This window comes from Elephas maximus, chromosome 16 (genome assembly GCF_024166365.1).
Source record: "Elephas maximus indicus isolate mEleMax1 chromosome 16, mEleMax1 primary haplotype, whole genome shotgun sequence".
NCBI classification, from domain to species: domain Eukaryota; kingdom Metazoa; phylum Chordata; class Mammalia; order Proboscidea; family Elephantidae; genus Elephas; species Elephas maximus.
In genome coordinates this window covers 54,665,041-54,683,483 of record NC_064834.1, presented here as the reverse complement: position 1 = coordinate 54,683,483, position 18,443 = coordinate 54,665,041, and the positions used below count along the sequence as shown (strand labels likewise).

At 36.7% G+C, this 18,443-nt stretch overlaps 1 protein-coding gene across 4 annotated transcripts in view; it reads left to right on the top strand.

Annotated features, from left to right (window-relative positions):
• Positions 1 to 18,443, top strand: part of NT5C2 (5'-nucleotidase, cytosolic II) — a 91,956-nt gene that overhangs the window by 30,929 nt on the left and 42,584 nt on the right. Inside the window, exon 1 of one of the 4 annotated variants that reach the window (XM_049855944.1) lies at positions 3,671 to 4,125. The exons of the other annotated variants lie outside the window; for them this stretch is intronic. Within the exon in view, the coding sequence (XP_049711901.1) occupies positions 4,112 to 4,125 (14 nt within the window). The 5' untranslated portion in view covers positions 3,671 to 4,111. Of the gene's footprint in view, positions 1 to 3,670; positions 4,126 to 18,443 lie in introns of those variants that run through there. 4 annotated transcript variants of the gene reach the window in all.

Genomic DNA, 18,443 nt, shown 5'->3' with positions numbered 1-18,443 from the left:
ACATTCCCACCAGCAGTGTATAAGTGTTTCCAGTCTCTCCAACATTTATTATTTTGTGTTTTTTGGATTAATGCCAGCCTTGTTGGAGTGAGATGGAATCTCATTGTAGTTTTGATTTGCTAATGGCTAATGATCGTGAGCATTTCCTTATGTATCTGTTAGCTGCCTGAGTGTCTTCTTTATTGAAGTGTCTGTTCATATCCTTTGTCCATTTTTTAATTGGGTTATTTGTCTTTTTTGTAGTTGAGTTTTTGCAGTATCATGTAGATTTTTAGAGATCAGATGCTGATCAGAAATGTCATAGCTAAAACCGTCTTCCCAGTCTGTAGGTAATCTTTTTACTCATTTAATGAAGTCTTTGGATGAGCATAGGTGTTTGATTTTTAGGAGCTCCCAGCTATCTAGTTTTTCTTCTGGTGTTTGTGCGTTGTTAGTGATGTTTCCTATACTGTTTATGCCATGTATTCGGGCTTCTAGTGTTGTCCCTATTTTTTCTTCCATGATCTTCATGGTTTTAGATTGTATATTTAGGTCTTTGATCCACTTTCAGTTAGATTTTGTACATGGTGTGAGGTGTGGGTCTTGTTTCATTTTTTTGCAGATGGCTATCCAGTTATGCCAGCACCATTTGTTAAAGAGACTCTCTTTTCCCTATTTAACTGACTTTGGGCCTTTGTCAAATATCAGCTGCTCATATATGGAAGGATTTATGTCTAGAGTCTGAATTCTGTTCCATTGGTCCATGTATCTGTTGTTGTACCAGTACCAGGCTGTTTTGACTACTGTGGTGGTATAATGGTTTCTAAAATCAGGTAATGTGAGGCCTCTCACTTTGTTCTTCTCTTTCAGTAATGCTTTACTTATCTGGCTAGGCCCTCATCTTAACTGTCCTGGACCACTACAGTATTCCTTGCCTCCAGCCTTGTCCTTTTCACATCCACTTTTTAAATCATGTTATTACGCTGCTTAAAACCCTTCAGTGGTGTCACATAGAGTGTGTTACAGGATAGATTCTAAGTTCTTGAACACAGGATTTGAGACCCTATAAGAGCCACGGCCGCTAACCAAAAGGTGGGTAGTTCGAGTCTACCAGGCACTTCTTGAAAACCCTATGGGGCAGTTCTACTCTGTTCTGTAGGTTCGCCATGAATTGGAATCAACTTGATGACAGTGGGTTTGGTTTTTTTGGTTTAACTCTGACCCTTATCTTTCCACTTTCATCTTGAGCTGCTCCGTTCCTCAAATTCTATGTTCTGTCGTCTCTGAACTACATCTAGTTTTTTCACCCACCATCATGTCTTCATGTCTTTGTCTTTGCTTTTTGTTCATGCTTTCTCTTCCAGGCTTTCCACCCCTTAGGACCCCCTTAGCTTGATTAGCACCTGCTAATCCTTTTAACACAGTAGTTAAGAGCCAAAGCCTCGGGTTAGCATTTTGAATTATTCTATTTAATTTCTTTAGAATCACAGTATTTAACTTCTGTAAATCTTTGTTTTCTCATCTATGAAACTGGAATAATTCCTACCTCATAGTTCTTGTGAGTATTAAAGGAGGTAGTAGATGTATACAGTGCTCAACACACTGTCAGCTTTAAAAAAACCAACTTGAGCATCCTATTTTCCAGTAAGACTCAGTCGAGAGGCCGTAGATGGACCTTTCTGTTGTATGTATCTCAAAGACTTCAGTTACACGCTGCTTTATTACTGTTTGTGAGTAGACCTCTTCCACTAGACTTTGAGCTTCTTAAAATCAAAGACTGCCATGTTTATCTTTGTATCAGCACTACCTGGCACATAGATATTTAGTAAATGTTTTTGAATGTATAAATGGAGGTTGAAAGAGCTAATCATCTTCAGAAAAAGCCTTATCTTTTGCACAGGAAGCTCCTATGAGTGTATGCCCTCGGTTTCAAGTGAGAATGTTTGTTTTCCTTTCTCTTTGCAAATCATAAAGTTGGCTTTTTTTTTTTTTAATTGAACTTTAGATGAAGGTTTACAGAACAAACTAGTTTCTCATCAAACAGTTAGTACACACATTGTTGTATGACATTGGTTAACAACCCCATGACATGTCAACACTCTCCGTTCTCAACCCTGGGTTCCCTGTTGCCAGCCAAATAGTAAAGCCTAAAAATAGTCATTACGTTTATTCCCACCACACTGAGCTGTGATGCCATGATCTCAAAATCCAGGAAAACCAGGATTTTGGTACTCTTAAGGATCAGACTTTTTTAAGGATCAGACCATTTTTAAAATACTCAGTTTGTATTCTTGTATTTATTGAATTTGGTTTGAGACAATCAGTAGAGCCCCTTCAATTTCATGTAAAATTTGAGATTTGAATTTTTTTTTTAATTGTGCTTTAGGGGAAAGTTTACATCCCAAGTTAATTTCTCATACAAAAATTTATACACATACTGTCATGCGACATTAGTTGCAATCCCTATAATGTGATAGATAGCACACTTCCCTGAGATTTGGATTTTTTAAAAGTACTTCCCAAGAGACACATTGGCCAGGTAATGCTTGACAATCCATTTCCCCACCCCTGCTCTGCCCCAAGTTGCAGTAGTTCTTAAGAGTGCTTAAATATAACAGACAGCAACCCTACCAGGTACTATCCCTCTTCTACAGATAAAGAAGGGGCCCTGGTGGTGCAGTGGCTAAAGTGCTCAACCGCTAAGCAAAAGGTCAGTGGTTTGAACCCACCAGTCGCTTCACAGAAGAAAGATGTGGCAGCCTGCTTCTGGAAACATTATAGCCTTGGAAACCCTGCGTGGTGGTGGCAGGGGGACAGTTTTACTCTGTCCTATAGGGTCGCTATGAGTCGGAATCAACTAGTTGGCAATGGGTTATAAAGAATCTCAGGCTTAGGTTAAGTAACTTATTCAGGATTGCATAGCCAGGAAGAAGAATAGCTGGTATTTAAATTTAGTTCTGTCTGATTCCAGTGGCCATGCTGTTTCCATTACATCATACTACTTTTCTAAATAAACTAAAAATAATCTTAGTTTGATTTTATAGTATTTAACTGTGCTTTTAATTCCTTGGTGAATATTTAAATATTTTAACTAATAGAAGCTTTTATGGTAAGATATTTAGGTAATATTTAAAGGGATAAAGATTTTTAAAATCCAAGTTTGAATTGAAGTAGTGTCTCTTTAAGGTGTGTACACTTTATTTTTTATTTGAATCACCACCAGGATGATTATCTGCCATCCCAGTGTTCCGAGACTTTAGCAGACTTGTTTATTTCTTTCCCTGTTGCATAATCCCTATGCATTATGTTGGTCCGAAGGCAGGAATGTGCAGATGTTTTTCTTTCAAACCTCAACATGTTCGGAGATTTGAAATAAACCTTCAGAATGTTCTGGATTTATCCCCCATATGCCAAGTATCTTAAATCTCTTTTCATATAAGCTGAATTTTTCTAGCGATTGAGTAAAATATTTGTGAACACAGATGTTTTCCTTAAAAGTAGTTAATAAAATCAGAAAAAAAGACCTCAGTGTGGAAATACTTTAGGTTCCTCCTTTAATATGATCAGCATAAAAATACTTCCTTCTTTTGTACTTCATTTTTTAAGGGAGGAAATAACTAAACTGATAATTAAAACAGAAAATTATTTATCCTGTTGACACCCCCCCCCCCCCCCGGCCCCAGTCCCAGAGTAAACTAAAAATGATTTGGGCCAACTAGGACAGCTCGATGCTGTGAAACTCGCATTGTTTGCGTACTGTTGGAGGGCCTCATTAGGGGGTAAATTTGCTTTTTCTGTGTGTTTGCCAGTAACGATTCCTGTCTTTTACAGGAACTTGCCATTTGGATTGTCTCCTTCCTAAACTGGGCAGTCTTAAACAGTTCAGGCCATTAGTTATTTTTCCTGCTCTCCATTTTTTAGAGATTATCCTTGAGTTCTCAAGGTTTTAAAGCTGAGGATATTGGTCACCGAGATATTGCCTGGTTAGGGTTCGGCATTGTGCCCGAATTTGTTGGGCCTCTCAGGGCCCGGGTTCTCTGTGCTTTAACAAATGAGCTACAGTTCTCTAGAGGATCAGTGAAGCTTGTTTGTTGATCCTGTATTCTCATCCAGAGGGAGCAGATCTTTGGGAATGTCTAAGGAAGGGTAAGTGAGTTTATTATTCTCTCTCCTCCTTTCTCAGCCGGGAGAGGTGTTCTAGTCATGAGTGAAGATCACTAAGCAACGCTGCCAGACCGAGCGTGGAGGGAGAGGCAGAGACTGAGAGAAATTTAGTTCGAAGCTTACAGCGTCTCATGTGTAACCAATCTACTGTGCAGTTAGTATTGCTGTTCTGAAAAGTGCCACTGAGGATGGGTAGTCTTAATAGGAATTTAGTGAGATAGAATCCCTGCCTTGTGGTAAAATGTTGTTCAGTAGGAAGTGTTTATGAAGATTAGAAGCAGACAGTGGTGGCTCACCAAGGAATTTTACATAGAAATGACTGAAGTTTAAAATTCAAAGGCATGGTATTTTATAAATTGTACCGTTAGAAAATGATGAGAAAGATTGAGTAAAAAGGCAGCATGTGATTTTGTTTCTTTTCTGGACAGTGAAGGAAAAAAATAATTTAGAATTCCCTATTCTTTTTGTTTTGCTATGTAAAATAGTCCTGTCAGTTTTTTATTTTTATATGATTTTCTCTTATGCTTCAGAGTCTGAACTGTTACTGATTCTTTTTTTGTGATTACTGTAGTAGGTGACATTTAAGTTAATGACTGCATGCTGCTAATTATCTTATTTCTAGCCTTCAGCTATAACTAGACCTGGTTAATTTTAGAGACGTTCCCTTTGAGTAAATAGGACAGAGGTTCCTCAAAGAAAATCTTTAAAAACACTATATATGTATATTTTTTTCTGGAAGCTCTTAATTCTAGTTTTTTTGTTTACAAGAAATTATAAGGTGGTTTCAGAATTGCATTTATAATTTATTTTAACCTAATCATATATTGATTATGATCAAAATAAAATTGGCCCACTTTACTGCTATTGTTAAACTTTGTTATTAAATAAAGAGAACAGTCATAGGTATTAGTAATCCTGTACTAATTTTAGACCTCTTATGAAATCTTAGAATTTTGAGATTCCATTAAATGTAAAAATTATGAAAGGACTCTTTTTTTTTTTTTTTTAATTTGTTATTGAGAATATACACAGCAAAACGTATACTAGTTGAATGGTTTCTATGTGTAGAAACTTCTCCTTCTGTCTGTAGAAGAGGGATAATACCTGGTAGGGTTATTGTCTGTCATATTTAAGCACTCTAAGAACTACTGTAACTTGGGGCAGAGTAGGGCAGGGAACTGGACTGTCAAGCATTACCTGACCCGTATGTCTCTTGGAAAGTACTTTTAAAAAAATCTAAATCTCAAATTTTACATGAAATTGAAGAACTCCATTGACTGTCGCAAATCAAATTCAATAAAACAAGAATACAAACTGAATATTTAAAAAATGGTCTAATCTTTAAGAGTCTCAATTTGCCGTGGCTTTCCTGGGTTTTCAGCTCATGACATCACGGCTCAGTTTGGTGGGAATAAATGTAGTGACATTGATTACATTCTTCAAGTTCTGCAGCTATTCTTACCTTCCTTTTTTGAGTTGATCCTCCTTTATTAACGTAAACTCACTGCCCCCCAAGGTAATCTTTTGAGTTGCTGTTGCCAATTTGATCCCACATAGATAGTTCTGTTTTTTTTTTTTAGTTTTTTTAAACTGTGCTTTTAAGTAAAAGCTTATAAATCAGGTCAGTATCTCATATAAAAAATTTATATACACCTTGCTATATACTCCTAGTTGCTCTCCTACTAATGAGACAGCACACTCCTTCTCTCCGCCGTGTATTCGCATGTCCATTCAGCCATTCTCATCTCCCGTCCAGACAGGAGCCACCCACATAGTCTCATGTGTCTACTTGAGTGAAGAAGCTCACTCCTCACTAGTGTCATTTTCTGTCTTATAGTCTAGTCCAAACCCTGTCTGAAGAGTTGGCTCTGGGAATGGTTCCAGTCTGGGGCTAACAGAAGGTCTGGGGACCATTAACTCCGGGGTCCTAATAGATAGTTCTTAAAAAAGCACAATGCTTAAGGTGTGACTTTTTTTTTTTTTTTTTCCAGTTTAGGTAAACTATTGACCGGTTTTAAGATGACTTCAGGGGATTTTTTTTTGGTTTAGGGTTTAAAGATTATCTCAGGGCAATATTTTCAGGGGTTCATTCACCCTCCATGGCTCCAGAAGGCCTGGAGTCCATGAGAATTTGAAATTGTTATGCATTTTCCCCCTTTTGATCAGTATTCTTCTATGGAATCTTTGATCAAAATGTTCAGTAACAGTAGCCAGGTACCAACTAGCTCTTCCGGTCTCATTGCAAAGGAGGCAGTTGTTCATGGAGGCAGTTAGCCACACAGTCCATATCCTCCTTCAATTCCTGACTCTCCTTTTTCCTGTAATACTCCAGGTGAATAGAGACCAATTGTTGTGCCTTGGATGGCTGCTTGCAAGCTTTTAAGACCCCAAGCCCTATGTAATGAACTAGGAGGCAGAACTGAAGCTCTCAACACATTAGGCCAATTAACAGGCATGTCCTATGAAACCATGACCCTAAACCTCCAAACCAAGGAACCAAATCCCATGAGGTATTTGGCTGCACATAAGGAGCCTCAGCAGCTACTCTTTTTTTGTTTGTTTTTGTAAATATATCTATCACAGAACTTTTGCCAGTTCAGCTTTTTACAAGTGTATAACTTACAGACAGCAATTACAATAATCGGCTGTGCGCCCCTACCCTTTATGAATGTGAGTTTTCCACCCCTGTTAACCTCCGTTTTCTCCCTCCCTCCCTACCCCTGGGAACCGCTAATAAACTTTGGTCTCTATATGTTTGCCTTTTCATATAAGTGAAGTTATACAATATTTGTCCTTTTGTGATTGGCTTGTTTTGCTCAGCATAATGTCTTCAGGCACCATCCATACTGTAGCATGTATTAAGACTTCATTTCTCCTACTGGGTGAGTAGTATTCCATTGTATGTATGCACCATATTTTGTGTATCCATTCATCCGTCAGTGGGCATTTAAGTTGTTTCCACCTTTTGGCTGTTGTGAATAGTGCTGCAGTGAACATTGGTGTATAGGTCTCTTTTTGAGTCTGTATTTTCAAGTCTTTTGTGCATATACCTAGGAGTGGAATTGCTGGGTCATATGATAGTTCTATTTTTAGTTTTTTGAGGAACCACAGCACTGTTTACCACAATGGCTGTACCGTTTTGGATTCCCACCAGCAGTGGATAAGGGTTCCAGTTTCCCTAGATCCTCACCAACGTATGTTTATTTTCTGCCCCCCCGCCGCTTTTTTTTAAGTCTTACCCATCCTGTTGGGAGTGAAATGGTTTCTCGTTTCTCTGATGGCTATTGATATTGAGCATCTTTTCACGTGTCTGGTGGCCATTTGAATGTCCTCTTTGGTGAAATGTCCAAGTCCTTTGCCCATTTTATGATTGGGTTATTTGTCTTTTTGTTGTTGAAGTTTTATTATATTTTGGTTATTAGATTCTTATCAGTTATATGGTTTCCGAAGATATTCTCCCAGTCGGTAGCTTGTCTTTTCACTTTTTTGGTAAAGTTGTTTGATGAACAAAAGTTTTTAATTTTTATGATATCCCATTTATTTATTTTGTCTTTTGCTGTTTGTGCTTTTGTTAGTATGATAGATAATCCATTGTTGAAAACTAGAGCTGACGGCACTGCCCCTGCATTTTCTTCTAAGAATTTTATGATTTTAGTTTTCACACTTAGTTCTTGAATTCATTTTGAATTTGTTTTTGTGTATGGTGTTAGGCATTTCTGCATGCGGAAATCCAATTTTCCCAGCACAATTTATTGAAGAGATTCTTTTTTCCCCGTTGAATGGCCGTAGCACCCTTGTCAAAAAGCAGTTGGCCATAGAAGTGTGGGTTTATTTCTGGAACTCTCAACTCTATTCCATTGGTCAATGTGTCTGTTGTTAGACCAGTACCAGGCTGTTTTGATTACTGTAGCTGAATATTGCATTTTTACGCAAATAACACATGCTTTCTATGTTTATTTGCCAACTGTGCTCTCCCCTTTGAGGTATTTTCATAAGCACCACTATGACAATTTTGTTTTATGTGTTGCTGTAAAAAAAAAAAAAAAAGACCGTAACATCCATAGGAAAATACTTTGCAGTGGGGGGGCATAGTTGGCAAACGAATCTCGAAGACACACATTATTTGAGTAAAAACACTGTGGTATTTTTTAAATCAGGAAGTGTGAGATCTCCTACTTTGTTCTTCTCTTTCAACATTGCATTAGCTATTCAGGGCCCCTTGCCATTCCGTATAAAGTTGAGGATTGGTTTTTCTATTTCCATAAAGAAGGCTGTTGGAATTTTGATTGGGATTGTGTTGAATCTGTAGATTGTTTTGGGTAGTATTGACTTCTTAACAATATTATGTCTTCCAGTCCATGAACATGGAACACCTTTCCATTTATTTAAGTCTTCTTTAATCTCTTTCAGCAGTGTTTTATAGTTTTCATTGTATAAGCCCTTCACATCTCTGGTTAGATTTATTTGTAGATATTTTATTTTCTTCTATGCTATTGTAAATGGAAATGTTTCCCTTTCAGATTTTTCATGAAAGGACTATCCTTCATGTGCTTTAGGTTTGTGTGTTTTCTTTCTTTTCAGCACTGGCTACAAATCTGCAGTTGTTAAACAACTTTTTGTGATAAGGATTATCACAGATGCTGGTATATGTGTCAGTCTTGTATGCATAGTTTGTTTATAAAGGTGGTAGATTTTAAGAAAATTTGTTTTTCTCAGATGTAGCCAAAATTCTTGGGAAGTCGTTTGTATTAGGTTTATCTCCAGGAGCCCCTGGGGCAATTCCTGTACTGTTTGAGTAAGTAATGAGCAAGTACATTTGAAGTATATGAATCATATAAATGAAGTCAATCAGCTTTTATTCTCCTTTGCTATCTTTAAAAATAAAAGGATAGTTTTTGTGTTTGGGGATGAAAAGAATTCCTATATTCAGTATTCATACATGTGATATTTTGATGCTTAGTACAGTCTGTTACTGTTTGGTATCTGTGAAATATTTCCCTAATAGTAATAGTAAAAGATTCTTATTAAAGTTAAATCACCAAAAATTATATTTGAGACTGTAAACCTATGGTAATTGAGACAGTGTTGTGTCAGTGTAAGAACAGACATAGATTATGAAACTGAAGAGAGTTCATGAAGTCATGCATATATTGATTGATTTTCAGCCCTGCTGATTTTCAGCAATGAGGCCAAGGTAATTCAGTGGTAAAAAGACAGTCTTTTGTTAATAGATGTGCTGGAAAAATTGGGTATTCGTGTGGAAAAAAATGAACCTTGGCCCTTACCTCACACCATACACAAAAAAATAATGCAAAAATGGATCATAGACCTAATCCAAAGTTAAAACTAAAATGTAGTAGAAAATCTTTGCAACCTTTAATTTGGTAGAGATTTCTTATATAAAATACAAGAAACATGACCCGTAAAAGACAAAATTGATAAATTGGGCTTCATCAATTTTTTTTTTAAAAACCTCTACTTTTTGAAAGACATCATTAGGAAATTGAAAAGACAAGCCACAAACTAGGAGAAAATATTCACAATACTGATGTATCTGATAAATGACTTGTATCTAAAATATGTACAGAACTCTTATAACACAGTAATAAAACAATCCAGTTTAAAAATACTTGAATAGATACTTCATAAAGAAGATATGGCAAATAAACATTTGAAAAGATGCTCAACATCATTAGTCATTAAGGAAATAGGAATTAAAACTACAGTGGGGCCACGACACACCCACTGGAATGACTAAAACTGAAACCACTGACAATGTGGAGCAACTGGAACTCTCATGCCTTGCTGATGAGAGTGCAAAATAGAAAACCATTTTGGCTGTGTCTTTTAAAGTTAAAAATATACTTACAATATGACATAGCAATTCCACTTCTAAGTATTTACCCAGGAGAAATGAAAGCATATGCACATATATATTTGTATGTGACTGTTCATAGCAGTGCTATGTATAATAGCCCAAAGCTAAACAACATAAATGACCCTTAACTGAAGAATGGATAAACAAATTGTGGTATATCTATTCAATGGAATACTACTAAGGAATAAAAAGAACTAATTGTGATACATGCAACAACATAGATGAATCAGAAGTATTATCCTAAGTAAGAGAAGCGAGACACAAACCACATAAGGTTTGATTCCATTGATATAAAAACTATAGCGACATAAACCACAAATCAGTGGTTGTTTGGGGCCAGGGTTGGGGAGGGTATCGCAAAAGGACACTAAAGAATTTTGAGGGTGAAGGAAATAGTCTACCTCATGAATTTGTGGTTGTTGTTAACATCACCAAACCTAACACTTAAAATGGCTGAATTTTAAGTAAATTATTTGACAATAAGAATGAGGGAGAATGAGACTTGAAGCTCCTCAACTTGCTGATTAAAAATTTTGTAAATAAAATGGTTCTCGTTTATCTGTATTTAAGGAACATCTTTGGGAAAATGCAAGTGTTCTAGGTTGTGTAATGCAGAAAAAAAAGGGCACAGTCCTTACAGTGTTATGACTGAACTAGCCCTTTAGAGTTTTTAGAATGCCCTTTATTACTGGAGCTGCTGTCTTCCAGATAAGAGGTCAAAAATGAGTTTTATTATTTGCTTTTCTTTTAGATTTTAGGTTTTGACTTATGTTTTCCATTATAGGAGTAATGTATTTGTTAATTTGTCCTCATACTAACATGGACAATCATATTTTCTTCAATTTCTGTCCCACAGTGTTCAACCTTGAGCTTTTGCTATATTTTATACATTGTCTTCTATGTACAGTTCTTTAGAATACTGGGGAGAAAAGGTGAAAAGGAATATAGAAGAAAACAGGAAAAGGGGGTTTGGGAAAACCTGTATTTAATTATACTGAGATATTAGAACAGTAAACTTATTTTCGGAAGCACTGATATTGTCTGTTTTCTCCCTTAATTTGTGTATTCCTCATCATTGCTCATCTCTGTTACATCCCATAGTTCTGCTGTCATTACCTCAGTTTCTTCATTTGAGACTGAAGATGAATGGTATTTTAATGTCTCTTTCTTAAACATTTTTGCTGAATCTCCTTTAAATGTGCTTCGAAATCTTTGGTGGGAAGATAGAAGGCATTATCGTCAATACTCTTTAATATTTTATCACCATTAAGATGCACGTTTTTCCATATTTGAACATCACTGAAAGTGGGCTGTATCTAGCACTACACCAGTTAAAATTGAGTTCTTCCGAGAGGATTAGCTTTTGTCAGTCACTGGGGGGCAATCACATTATTACTGGCTTGTTCAGATTCTCAGGAGGAGGTTTTTTGGCCCCTCCCTGGACTCAGTGTCAAGGCTGAGATGTGCACATTTCCTGTGCGCTCCTTCTCTGTCGTAGACTAATTTCTCTTTTACCCTTGGAAATCCTATGAGCAGTTCTACTCTGTCCTTTAGGGTCGCTATGACTTGGAATCTACTTGACGGCAATGGGCTTATGGATACGACCCTTTGGTATTCTAGCTTTGTGTGGAATTTGTATTAGACTATTTTGGGGCACCCTCCCCTTTCTTAGTGGTCTGTAATACAGGTGAGTCTTAGACAATTGATGGCCTCTTAAATTTTAATCAACTTTTAGTTTTGTTCTATGTGTGCCTTCATAGTCTCTTCTTTTCTCTGGAATTTTTTTGTATTGAGTATTTGAGAACAATTAATATTTTAATTAATTCACATTTTATGTTAGAAATGATAACATGTTTGGTGTTCAGGCTTTCAGACACAGGCTGTTCTCCTCACACAATCTGATAAACAGAATGTGTCCCTCCTGAGCATGTTCCTCAGGGAAAACGTTAAGACAAATTAGTAAGAAGTTGTTGGCTGGAAGTTATGAAAACAGTAACTAATGTTACTGAATGACTTTTGCTTTTATAATTTAGTCCAAACTATTTCTCGTTGTACCTGTATATCCATGGTGTTTTATATAAAATTTCAGTTTTTAAGACTCAGCTTTATAAATTAGAAATTCTAATCTGTAATATTTTAGATCAGTAACCATACTTTTTACTGAAGGAGGTGGTCTTGGCATTAAAATTTTTTTTTTTTAATAACAGCTTTATGGTGATACAATTTGCATACCATTAAATTTGACCTTTTAAAGTGTGCAATTCAGTGGTTTTTAGTATATTCACAGTGTGTAACACCAGTATCTAATTTTAGAATATTTTTATTACCCCCAGAAGAAACCTTATAGCTATTAGTAGAAACTCCCCATTCTCTTCTCCCCATGGCTTCTGGTAACCGTTAATACCATTAAGTTTTTCGTGTAAGTTTAATTTTTAGTTAACTATTGTGTCTGCTAGTTGCAAGGCCCTATGTTAGGTGTTGGGAAAGCTGTAAATCCCTTATCTTCAAACCTTACAATCCCGTAAAGAATAAGAGAACTACTCATGTATTTTATGTATATGATAAAATGTGGTAAGTGCCAAAATAAGCGATTAATATTCAGATCTCACACGTGGATCACAACTTCATAGCATTTTAGTTATTAATAAAATTCCTTTCATTATGTAAAAAAAAAATCTGAGACCCAGAGGCATTACTGTCACATAGTCTGTGGAATAGCCAGAATAGTTTCTTGAAGAAATCACTTGGGATGATGGGCCTTGAAAATAAGGTAGAGAGAACCGAGGAGGACATTTTAGGTATAAACCAAAAACCAAGCTTGTTGCCATTGAGTCGATTTCGACTCATAGCGACCTTACAGGACAGAGTAGAACTACTCCATAGAGCTTCCAGGGAGCACCTGATGGATTTGAACTGCTGACCTTTCGGTTAGCAGCCATAGCACTTGACCACTGTGCCCCCAGAGCTCCATTTGAGGTCTAGGGAATGGCATAATCAAAGCCTCAGGGCAGGTTTAGCTAATAGCCAGTAGTTGCCTTTCATTATTAAACCAAAAAGTGCATGAAGCATGATGTGGAGTAACAAGATAAAACTGACTTTGACAAAATGGTGAAAGCTTTTAAACTCCTTGGTGAGCTAAGAATTTGTAAGTTCTCTTATTCGGTAGGTAATTAACAATGACTAAAGGTTATTAAGTAGGAGAGTGACATGATTAGAACTGGACATTAGGACAGTGCTTCTCAAATTATGATGAAGGAGCAGTTTTTCAAATTTTTCAATCTGTTTCAAATTGATACTTATTATAAAACATAATAAAAAAGAACTACTAGAAAAATGAAGAGACATATAAGATATAAGCCTACATTATATGTTATTACATTCAACAGATATAAAATTTCTTTGTCAAATTGCCATGGAAGTTTCTAAAAACAATTTCTGCGTGTTTCTTGTCATGTATCAATAACAGATGTTCACAGATCAATATTGGTCTGTGGACTACACCACTACTTAAGGGCAGTTTGTTAGCCTGTGGGGAGAACAGTTGGGAGATAAGTGCTGTAAAGCTAGTGAGGACCCGGACAAGTTGTTAGCAGTGTGGTGGAATGGAAGATCTGGATTCTTGAAACTTGGAAATTTCAACGAAGGCAAAAGAGATGATGGAAAGTGTTTGAGAGAGAGAAAAGGATCAAAAGATAACTAGATTTTAAGCTTGCATGGTAAAATGGGAGTGCCAGTAGCAGAAATAGAAAAGAGATAGTTTGGGGAGAAAGGTGTTGAGTTAGGTTTTTGACAGAAATTCTTGTTATAAAAACCAAAAAACTAAACCCACTGCCGTCGAGGCGATTCCAGGGTTTCCATTCTTGTTACACCATTATTTTATTAAGTAAACACACACATATTTTTTTGGTTCATAATCTCAATTTGTTTCCTCAAAAAGCACCTGTAACGTTTTCTTTTCTTTGGTTGAAGCAAACTTTGAGTGTTACATAAACCTGTAGGCCAGACAAATGCCCGAGAAGATTTTACGCTTGTGTTCTTAGTCTCGTTTGTTGTTGCAGTAACTGTTGTTGGGCTTGTGGCCAGGAAATTGTGACTCCCAGGCAGGGGGAGGAGTTAGGGATAAAGTTCACCATTGCCAAAGAGATTCTGTTCCAGATGGATTTGTGTGGGGCAACAGTGATATCCAATGACAAGTTAAATTAGACACAGAGGTGTTTTCTCCAACACTGTCTCAGAAGATACATGCTCCTGAGGGGCCTGGCTCAGACGAGAAATAGTCTTCTTGAAGTTAGGTCAAAATCACAAAAAAAAAAAAAAAATACTAGGGACTTTGAGAAGAATTTTGTTATGTAACTTCAAGACCTAATTGACTCAGATAGTTTTACACTTTGCAAAACGGCAACCAGTGACAGATGAGGTAATGCTGCTTTGAATTATGAGTTAAATCTCAAAATCATTAAGCGTTGGCTGCTTAAAAAATTTCAAATTTAGTAGATTGCATGTCCGTGTTCCTTAAGTATGAGAATATTAGATCCCTCTTCTTGGAGCACATTATATTAATGGTCTTATTTTTATGGCTAATATCTGTATTTATTTGGGTAGAATTTCTTCAGATTTCATGCCTTACTGCAGTGGGATATGATAGTAAAAGCTGCTACCTTTGTCTTTGTGCTTCAGTCTGTGCCTGACTTCATAGTGTTCTTATGTCTGCCGCCTCGAGATTTTTTTTCCCTTGTTAATGCTCAGATCTGTACCTTGTACATGACTTGGTGTATAGGAATTTCTGGCTGATTGTGTTTTAAGGTTGGATGCTTAGTTCAGTCCTGCTTTCTAGGGTGACAATTTTGTGCTTTTTTAAAAATGCGATCTTTGGAAAGTTAATTTCACAGGCATAGTCAAACTCTTGACGGTAGGGTGAAATATGTTCCATTGGTTAATAATTTAGAAAAGTGACCCAAATAAATTCGCATTGGCAAAGGTACAGTCAAGGTCCTGGAAACAACAGAAATTTTTTGATTCCCCAAGCAGATAGGATCTTTTCGTTTTTAAATGTATGGTGGGGTATTGAGCCAGTTAGTTGCTTTGGTTGATTTAGTACCTAACGCTTTCTTTTGTTGTAACCTCAGTGAGGAATAGTCATTAGTTTGAGGCCAAGGGATTAGTTTCTCCTGAAGCCTATATCCTGGAGACACAGCATTTCTGGTTCAAGGCTGTGTCTGCTGAAGTCAGTGCATACTTTCAGCATTTGGGTGCTGATTATCTCTGTAAGCCTTCGCATATATAGTTATTTGGCTTACCGCAGTTCTCTATAAGGCAGCTGTTCCATTTTGTCATTATAGCTTTGCTTCCACACTTTAGATATTTGCACAATGCATTATTTGATTCCCTTGGTGCCTGCTCCCACATGTTTTGTAGCATTGGTTAGGAGAAATGAGAATATATGTTTTTCTTTTTGTTTTATAAACATCATAATAGAAATGAATTAGAGGAAGAGACAGGAGTGTTTTCTTTTTTTTTTTTTTTAAGTTCAGGAATTGCTTTTGTAGGCGAGGTTACTTATTTGAATGAAGATGAAAAGATAAAGGATATTTGGTGGAAGATCTTCATAGGAAAACCTATTATTTCCTCATTTGAGGTACCTATAAAGTCTTTCCTTGCTTTCCTTGGAGGACAGTTTCTAGGGATATATGTCACAAAATGGTAGCTACTTTGTAGTAGGTATTTCGTAAACATGTTGATTGAATAGTTAAAGTGACTAGTTAAGCAGAGAGGAAAGACTGTCATTCGATGGATGTTTAGCAGTGATTATTGCTGCAAAAACAGAAGAATTTCATATTCCTTAGGTATGTCATTCCCAGAGTTTGTATGGTTAATGAAGGTGCCTTGTGACCTTTATGTCCTTGAAAAACGCAATTTGATAGATTTCCATGGCAGTACAGGCTTACCCTCTCTTCTACCCAAGAAAGAAACTGGTAACTACCTTACTGGATCTGTTGATAGTTTCTTTCTGTCCTTAGCTATGATTGAGGGACATGAGCAAAATCTCTTTTTTCTTGTGATTTTAGTTGTGCCTGAAACCCAGCTAGTATCTGTCTTCTGTCAGTATCAAAGCTGTTTCTTTTATTATGTGGTTCCCCTTATCTGTCTCCTGGATTACATCACAAGGAAGAAAAATCTTCCCCAATTCATTCCTGCCTGTATCTCCACAGAATATTTTAGACATGTCAGCTGTTTGGGCTCTCATCAAGGATTTGATCCAGTTGGCTCCCTAGCCTGAATTGAGAATTTGTTTGAAAAGCCTAAGCTTCGGTGGTAACATTTAGTTTCTAGAGTTAGAACTGTTACTTTGTATCTTTCATCATTGTTGTGCTTTCAAAAGGATTTCTGTAACTGAGAAAAGAGGTGATAGTAAAATAGACTTACTTATCAGTAAAAGCTGGGTAAAGTTTGATGAAGTGGTAGAAGGGTCATGGTGATATATCTGGACTTTGGGGTATTTAAAAAAGAAGAATGTTGGGGTAGATGCCATTTATTCTCTGCTTTCTTGCATCTTTCATCTGTCCACTACTCTTTTCTTCCCCTCACATCTCATATGAACTCAAGACAAAATATTGATTTTCCAAAAGACCAGATTTTTTCTTAGGGAAAGACCTGATAAATGTATATTCTCGCAGGAACTAAGAGTTTTATAGAGCTAATATAATGTGCATAGCAGTTAAGCTTGTGAAATAGGTAATGATTTTCACATTTTTTCAGAGAAATAGGGTAACAGTTCTGAATTCAAAGGCCTATTGATTTTAAGTCCTTGGCTGAAGTATTTTTAAGCAAATATTTGAAAATTTGTCTGCGTTTAAGGTTAGTCCATACATTTTGAGGTGAGAAGAAAAGTTTTCTATTATAATTTAGAAAAACAAAGTTATTACCTAGGTCAGTGGTGTCCAAATGCTTGAGTGTCAGTAAAGAAACGGAATATTTATCTCTTTATGTACTTATTTATAAATTATCTATACTACTGTCTTTATATATAGTATAAAATGTACACATATTAGTTAGTTGCCATTGAGTCAGCTTTGATTCATGGCTTCCTTATGTATAGCAGAGTGAAATGCTGCCTGGCCCTCTGCCGTCTGCATGGCTGTTGGTATCTTTGAGCGCTTTCCAGCCTGAGGGGCTCATCCTGCGGCACCATATCAGACAGTGGTCTGTTGTTAACCGTAAGATTTTCATTGGCTCATTTTCAGAAGTAGATGTTCAGGCCTTTACTCTTAATCTGCCTTAGTCTGGAAGTTCTGCTGAAACCTGTCCAACACACATGACCCTGCTGGTATTTTAAATACTGTGGTATAGTTTCCAGCACTGTAGCAACATACAAGCCACCACAATATGACAAACTGACAGGTGGGTGGTAGATACACAAATTAGACCTTTTAAAATTATTAAATAACTGTCAGTGGAAGATCTAATATTTTCTCCTTGCACCCCAGTGGAGTCTCCTACATCTCTTGGTGCAACCACCCTTTTGACCTAGATCATCAGTGGGGAGCCCAGCCCAGGCATCTTTTTTTCTAACAAATTTCCTAGGTTATTGTGATTCTGATGCACACCAAAGTTTGAGATCCACTGATCTGTATTATTCTCATTTTTGTAGTTACTTATGAAATGTAGGCAAAGAAGAGGTTTGGTAATAAGAGGGTAAGAATTCAGTTTTAATTTTGGTCACCAACCTGTAGATCAGGTAGAAGGGGTATCCTTATTTTCATGGATGATTAAAATTTACCCAAAAAGACTATCGTAGTGATAATCTGCCATACTAGAGACATGTTCAGTTTTCCCAGTGATCTCTTTGAAGTTTGTTATTTCATTTCCTCCTTACAACCGATTGCCTTGTTCTTGCCTGAAGTATAAAGTCCCAACTCCGTAACGTGGCATACAGAATCTTCATGATTTTGACCCCTCCTAACTTTTTTAGCTTAATAGCTCTTAGTCCTCTCTTCCCCCACTCCCCTTGAGAACCTTCTTCTGCAAAAACAGAAAAACAAAACCTAAGAAAGCTCCTCAGTTCCAGCCACAATAAACTATTTGTAAACCCTGTAAACCATGATCTTGCTTGATTCCTCTGAAAAGATTGCCTTTCTTGCTTTGTTCTACAGGAAAGATTCTACTGATTGTTGAAAGATTCCGCTCAAGCATCTCTTCCTGTCCTCTAAACAATTGATGCTTTCTCCTCGTTATTTCATAGCACTTACTGAGTTGCTGTGATTATTTGCCTTTAAGTCTCTCCTCTAGACTGAGTTCTCAAGGATAGAAATATTAAGTTAGCCATCAGTTCTGTGGGGGCAGGTACTCTTTTGTCTGCTGCCATATCTCAGTATCTGGCATATACTCAATAAACATTTGTTAAATGAATCTGTGTTTATGTCTT